The sequence below is a fragment of the Phaethon lepturus genome, unplaced genomic scaffold (assembly GCF_000687285.1).
Source record: "Phaethon lepturus isolate BGI_N335 unplaced genomic scaffold, ASM68728v1 Scaffold19412, whole genome shotgun sequence".
Lineage (NCBI taxonomy): Eukaryota > Metazoa > Chordata > Aves > Phaethontiformes > Phaethontidae > Phaethon > Phaethon lepturus.
This window is the reverse complement of record NW_010525764.1, coordinates 1-7579: the sequence shown is the minus strand read 5'-3', so window position 1 is coordinate 7579 and position 7579 is coordinate 1. Positions and strand designations below refer to the sequence as shown.

General features: G+C 43.8%; 1 protein-coding gene across 1 annotated transcript; it reads left to right on the top strand.

Annotated features, from left to right (window-relative positions):
* Nucleotides 1-2676: 2676 nt before the first annotated feature.
* Nucleotides 2677-6767, top strand: RNPS1 (RNA binding protein S1, serine-rich domain; the record flags this gene model as incomplete). The annotated part of the gene is made up of 6 exons (XM_010282864.1): nucleotides 2677-2747; nucleotides 3104-3259; nucleotides 3573-3764; nucleotides 5006-5108; nucleotides 5947-6100; nucleotides 6626-6767. Coding segments are annotated over exons 1-6 (818 nt in total), but the record flags the coding sequence as incomplete, so codon positions are not given.
* Between the last annotated feature and the right edge of the window lie 812 nt (nucleotides 6768-7579).

Genomic DNA, 7579 nt, shown 5'->3' with positions numbered 1-7579 from the left:
CCCGGGGTGCGGGCTCTGCTCTGAACCGACTCTGTGCTTGGTCTGTGCTTTTCTCTCCCTGTTCCTCAGCCCGCGCCTTGGCTTCGCTCATAGTATGGCAACACGCACGGTGCGGTCAGCAGCGACAAGCCCTCGGTCCGCCCGGCGCCGTAACGTACCCCATGGCGTGCGAACCGGGACGCGGAGCTGGCTGCCCCTGCGCTCCTCCGGCCCTGCTCGCTGTAGTTAGCTTGGGCGAGCGGCCGTAACTTTGCAAAGAACTGCCGAGCCTTGAACCCTCTCCTCACACGAGGAAATCTTTTCCCCATTTTGCAAATGAGGATCTGAAGCAAACTGCCATTAAAGGACTTTCCTGTAGTCGTGCAGGAAGTCCGGGGGAGAGCTGGGTTTGCTTCCTCTGCCACAGAATTGCAGCTCTCTAAGAGTGCAAATCAACTCTTTAAAGCAGAGAGGTGTGTGTGTGTGAAATGAATGTTTGGCCTCTGTAGATTGCTCTTAGACTTTCCCGTTTGGGGTGGGTGCTGCAAAAACATTGACTTGTTTTGGATTGAGAGTATTCTTGATTGTAGGAAATAAGCATGTCACTTAGAAATGCATTGTTTACACCCTTGTGTGAAGACCATGACTTTATTTTTCCACCTCTTCTAGTGCATATCTGAATACATGGAGGTGAAAGTGCCCACAGGCTGTGTCTCTTAGGCTGGGGTTTCCAACTGAAGTAAGCTAGACAAGTGGCATTCTTGAGAAAGTTACATGTATTTTGATGGAGAGAAAACACTGGTTAGTTTGGAGGCTGTTTAAATGCTTCAGGTACCATCATGTGGAATTTTGCTGAATGTATAAACATCATGTGGTTAATTGTCTGGTAATTGCCTGTCCTGAGGAGTGGTGCCAGAGTGGTAGCTGTTTAACTGAGTATTACCCACTACTCCAGCAGCAGGCAAAGCGTGTGCTGGTCTTCATCTGGATGCCCTCTCTTCCAGTAGGGGCAAAACTGGAGCCAGCTATCAAGTGAGCTGGCTGGACTCATGTGGTGGTTTTAGTTTTTGAACTGCAGGCCCCTTGCACTTTGCACTAGAGGCATAGCGCTGGTTAGAAAAACATACACTGGTTTGCTTTTCTTAGTCACTTTTGCAGCACCTATGGAACAATCCATGGACTGAGTTCTTACCGCCACTTGTGTTAGAGAAGACATTGCCTCTCCCAGCGAGCCCTGCCAGTGTCACATTTATGTTGTGGGTTTCCTGTTCTCCATGCAAAAAGGCATGGGTGCTTCTTGACTTCTGGATCTGCAGAGCGCTGGGTTTGCAAATGTTCATTTGTGTTGCTTTTTGGAGTTGTTGTATTAGGGAAAGCTGTGAAGCTGAAAATGAGGAAAGTGAGTTCAGCTGTTCAGAAGTGATCTCTTCCCAAACATAAATTTAATTGCAATTTAGAGAATAAAGTAATTCCTTACCAGAATCTACACCAGAAGTGTAGAAGCAGCAAAGCTGTTGGATGCAGTGAGCTGGAGAGGTGTTTTTTTCTTGTCACTAAGTTTGCCTGTGATGCATGCGGAGTCAGAGAGGTTTCCAACATCATGCAGTACTGTGAATATTCAGTACCACTTCAGATAAGCCTGGCTGTTCAGACATGCTTGTACCCACTCTTCCATTTCCTGAATGTTTCATTCATAGGTAGGTAATGGGTGTTACAGCAAATCGAATCTGCCACGCTCTTTTAGTGGTTATTAAAACATGTGTCGGAGGCAGCTTTGTAATGCAGCTGTTAAACAAACCTTGTGGAATAGCCAAAATGCAACAACGTGTTTAGACATGGTGGAATATGTGATGGATGCAGCCCTCTCTTCGGAAACCTCTGGAATTCAACTAATGCCCAGTATTTCAGTGTTAAATAGTGGGGTGTTAAATTTGTCTCCTTTTGGGTCTAGAGTAAAGAGGGAACTGATTGGGGCTAGATGAGGTCAGAATCTGGTTTAGACTTTCTGCTAAGAAGTTAAAGTAGAATCTGCTGTTGCAGCAGTGCCGCAAACTGGGCCCTTTAATCTGGCCTCTCCAAGGCTGACAGAGCTTTGGAAGCAGCTTGTTAAGGCTGAAAGCAGCCATAATTCAGTGGGAGGTTTTGTTCTCAACAACCCTTTCTTCCTGACAAATACACGCTAATGGCACAAACTGGCTTTGGAGGAAACCAGTGCTTACTCCTCTGGAGACGAGGCTCTCGTTGTCAAGAGGCATGAGCTGCGTGTACATCTTGCAGAGAAAATGGATGTCCTCTGTCTGCCATTTTTTTGGTTGGATAATTAAGGTCCTTTGTACTTCTGTGAATGTCAAAATGATAGCTTTAAACATGGATGCAGACTTTTACATGAGGCACACGGTGCCAGTGTGAGGCAGCACAGAGGTTGGCTGTTAACAGCTATGTGCCAGTATGTGTAAATGAAGTACTCTGTAGAAGTCGGTTGATGCCCAGTGTGCTGCCATTGTTGCAAAGCAGGTTTGTTGTTTTATGCCTATCTGTTAATTTCTTGTTTCTAAACCCTTTTATCTTGTCACTAGGCTGTTCTTTGGAGTTTATTGCACTCGATTAGGGATCGATTCTCAGAATCAAGGAGTTAGAAGTGAGATTTGAGATAAGTGAGGCCCATTCGGTGCTGCTTTGGACGCCTCCGAAGGGGAAATGGAGTTATCAGGATTGAAAAAGAAGAGTTTGCTAGGACTCAAAGAAAATAATAAAAAATCCAACACTAGGTAATCATTCTGTCCGAATTTTCTAGGCTTAACAAAACTGGGGATGTTAGAGGATACTAGGGCGCTCTCAGTGAGGGTGAGGAATTGGAAATGTACCTCTTTCTGCGTGAATTTCTGTATGTGAGAATTTCTGTATGCTATAGCTGTCTGCCTCAAAACTGCTCTGTAATGCAAAATATTTTCCTTTTTCTAAAAAGTCCAAACTTGCCTAATGCTTTAATTCTGCAGTTACGATGATCTTGAGTTACATTTAAAGTTCAATGTTGTGTGTTGATGTTCTGTTCTTTGTTTGGGTGTGGGTTTTTTGTTTGTGTTTTTCTATATTAAACAGCATCTTCTGCAACTTGTTCTTGAAGGGCTCCCTCACCAACCAAGCGCAAGGATAGGTCTGAAGATAAATCAAAGGACCGGTCCAAGGATAAAGCAGCCACTAAGGAATCAGGTGAAAAGGATCGTGGTCGAGACAAGACGCGCAAAAGACGCAGTGCTTCCAGCGGGAGCAGCAGTACCAGGTAGTTACTTTTACAGGTAGTAACAAATTACAGTGTTTTCAGAAACCACCAGCTTGATTTCTGGTAGGTTTTGTTCCCTGTGTCACGGACTTCTTGAAAGCTTGCATTGTGTTAGTCGCAATGCAGTTTTGTCTAACTTAAGGGGTTTATTTTTTAGGTATGAATTTCCTTTGGCTGCCTAGTGAGCTATGGAGCATCAGTTTTCATTGTGCTAACTCACAGTTGCTCTCTCCATAGTTACCAGAAGTTTTTCAGCCATTCTTTTTCTGGGTACTCTACTCATTTTTATTTCCCACCCCTGCCCCCCAAACAGATCCCGTTCCAGCTCAACTTCCAGTTCAGGGTCCAGTTCCAGCACTGGTTCTAGCAGTGGCTCTAGCTCCTCTTCTGCCTCAAGCCGCTCTGGGAGCTCCAGCACCTCACGCAGTTCCAGTTCCAGCAGCTCCTCTGGATCTCCAAGTCCATCTCGACGGAGACATGACAACAGGAGACGCTCCCGCTCCAAGTGAGGTTTATTTTTCTTCTAGGGATCACCAGATGGCAGGTTAATTTCCATGCAGAACACAAGATTGTGATCAGAATAGATTTTTTTTCCTGAGGACCATTTTCTCTCTCCGTAACTTGGAGATCTGGATTTTGTTAGAATGGGTGTGCTGCTTTTGCTTGCAATCAAAACATATGCCTTACAGGAAAAGAGATTAGAACCTCATTTTAAAGAGTGATTTCTACATACTATATTTTGTAGAGGCAGTTTTAATCAACGGTTCCCCAATAGTGTGGGAATATATGGGCCCTAGATGAGAGTAAAGCTCTTTGGTTCCTGTAAATTACATCAAAGGCTAACAGAAAAGTAAGGGCTGAAAATGGTGTATATGTGTATGCATGTGTATATGTATATTCGTATGCATTAAAAAAAAAAATGGGAGGGGGGCAAAGGAAGCATTTTACTGTAAGGGTAGGAATCAATAATGTCCATACAGTTTTTCCTTTGGATAATTCAGTAGGTAAGGTGCTGAAGGCTGAGCGAATCTACTGAAGTATTACAAGCCAGTGTGGCTTTTTTTAGTACACCCCTCAATTTATGGACAGTAAGATTAGGAAGAAGTATAAATGTGAGTTTTGCAATGCAGTATGTAAAAGTGCAGACTGAGTTTTTTACAGGTTAAAATTACATTCCAGGTTTGTTTGTTTTTTGTTTTTTGTTTTTTTAACTACAAAGAAATTGTGATTGCAACTACTTCAGTAGTTTTTTTTTAACCGTGACATTTCTGGACCTCTGTAGTGAACAGAAGATACAGAAACACAAATCATTGGATCCATTAATTTTCCTGGTTGTGGCATGCTTTGGTGTTCATGTCCTCATTTTGCCTCTTTAATTGTTGAGACAAAGAATGTTTTTTGTTTTAGCAACTGGGAAATTCTTTAGCTGTGGCCAACAACTTTATAGAAATGTTTGCTAAATTTCATGTTTGTTACCCTAGTTGCAGTAAAGTTGAAAACTCGTAACAAAAGGCTCCCAAATTCCAATAGGTTCTAAAGCAAAAGCAGACAAGGCAAATGCAAGTCCTGAGGTGTTTCTGAGTGGAACACCCTCACCACCACCCCAGCACTTCTTAACCTGTAACTTAAGAAAGAAGATGCTCTCCCAAGAAAAATGGTATTTTTTATCATGTGATAATGACTGGTTTCTTGGTTTGTCTCGCATGTTCCCTGAAAACTCTGAACATTTTCTGTTGTCAAAATCAGGTCCAAGCCACCCAAGAGAGATGAAAAGGAGCGGAAGAGGCGGAGCCCATCACCCAGACCTACTAAAGTGCATGTTGGAAGGCTCACTAGAAACGTGACCAAGGTAATGGCATGCTCCCCTGTAATAGCAAGCTTGCCTATCTTCTGTGAGGGAATGCAAGTGGCTCTTTTAAAGCTCTCAAAAACTTTTGTGTTGCTAGAGTGCTGCCAAGGTGTTGCTGTTGGAAATTCATGCTTTGTGTCCAAATTATCAGTGAGGAAAATTTTGGTAGGATTTTATAGCGTCAAATACAGTGCAGGTGTTTGAGACTGTGTAGTGCTTAAGAGATCTGTCTGCTTTGTCAGTATCACAGACCTTGTATCTTGCCTTACTAGGAAGAAAACTGTAGAATTTGCGACAATAGTTGAAATTACCTTGGAGGCATTAAGGATATCTGACGGTTCTTGATAAAGGATCCAAGGAGAGCTGAGCTGGCTTGAGTTGTCTTTGCTAGAATGTAATTTAAAGGTCTTCAGAGGTAAAAGGTTTAGGGTGCTGAAAAAATTATGTGTATGTTTTTTTGTGGTGTGGTTTTTTTTTTTTTTTAATATTAACAGTTGCACCTTAAGAGTTGTCAGCTGAAGGGGCTAAGTTCCTTTTTCAGGTCCCCAACAGGATTTTTACAGTAGTTGTATTTTTGTAGCCAATGTTGACATGCAGCAGTAATGCTGCTAGAACTGAAGGTTTGGAACAATTGGAGGAGGAACTGAATAGACAGCAATAGAGAAAGCAGTGGTAATCCTTTCCACATCTGGCCAATGAAATATGGCTCTTCCTGGTCACAGCATTGATTTAAAAAGCTAATCTAGTGCTGTGTACGGCTTGGATTTACTGCTCTCCACCAGCCAGGCCTGGTCACTAAGTGTGGTCTATATCCTTAAGACTTGCTCTTTCTCTGCAGGATCACATCATGGAAATTTTTTCCACTTATGGGAAGATTAAAATGATTGACATGCCAGTTGACAGACTAAACCCGCACCTCTCTAAAGGTTATGCTTATGTGGAGTTTGAGAACCCAGACGATGCTGAGAAAGCCCTGAAGCACATGGATGGAGGTAGGTATCAAATGTTGCAAGGAGGCTGGGTGCTTTTAAAAATCATTGGAGCAGATGAGTCTGATCTGAAAGTGACTTAGAAGTGATGGGGAAGCCTTTGGGGAACTGATCTGAAATACTGTTTTCAGTCCAGATGGCTTTGGCTTTTGTGTGGTTCAGGACAGGTGCAAAAAAATCACAGAACTACTAAAAATTATTTTTTGCAAAACAGACAGTAATAAAATTATCTAAGTTTCTGTGAAAATCTTTCCAGGCTAACATCTGAACTGCAGTTTGATGGGATTAGATTAAGAAGTCTAGTATGTATGTGGACTGTCAAAATGATCCCTGAGCAGGTGGTAGCAATAGGAGTGTAGGCTGATTCATGCTTCAGTTGCTTGTGACAAAGCTGTGAGTTGCAGTATTGTGGTTGGGGGTTGGACTAGATGACTGTAAAGACCCCTTCCAACCCAAAGCTTCTATGATGTGTAGATGTTAGTGTTGGAAAATACTTACTTTTTCCTGTTTCTGTGATTCCCGAAAAAGGCCAGATTGATGGTCAGGAGATCACTGCCACAGCTGTGCTGGCACCACGACCTAGGCCGCCTCCCAGACGCTTTAGCCCACCCAGGAGGATGCTGCCACCACCACCGATGTGGCGCAGGTCACCCCCTCGCATGAGGAGAAGGTGAGAGCTGTGACAATTTGTATTTGCTTCTCAGTGTAACAACATGTTATCACTGAAAGACTTGGCATGGGGACAATTTAATCCTGTTGGAGTTGGCTTTCCCCTCCAAATGACAGTAACAGCTTTTGGGCATCAGTTGAACCTAGATTGTATTTCTTAATTCCTTAGTGCCAGGGTGACCTGCTCTGGTCTACACCCTGAATGCTGTCTGTTGGAAATGTCAGATGCTTTCCAGGATGTTCCCTGGAGTCCCTTCTGTGTAAATGCTTCGAGGTGAGATGGGAATGGACTTCTGGCTGGCAGAATGCTTTTGGCAGCCTGCTCCAGCCTCTTGCGTTTCTGAAGCCTTTGCATCTCCCTCCCTTATTTCTATGAATGTGCACATGACCAAAAAGCAGTCTTTCTGCATCAGGTGAGTGGAGTATGCTGATCCCAAGATGTGGGCTGACATGCATGGGAGGACTTCGGATGTTGTCTGTCTGGACTTCTGTATGGCCTTTGATGTGATCCCCCACAACATCCTTCTCTCTAAATTGGAGAGAGATGGATTTGATGGGTGGACTGTTGGGTGGATGAGGAATTGGTTGGACGGTCGCATCCAGAGGGTAGTGGTCAATGACTCAATGTCCAGATGGAGATCAGTGACGAGTGGAGTCCCTCATGGGTCCATGCTGGGACCATTACTCTTTAATATCTTCGTCAATGACAGAGACAGTGGAATCGAGTGCACCTTCAGCAGGTTTGCAGATGACACCAGACTGAGTGGTATGGTTGCACACCCGAGGGACATGATGCCATCCAGAGGGACCTGG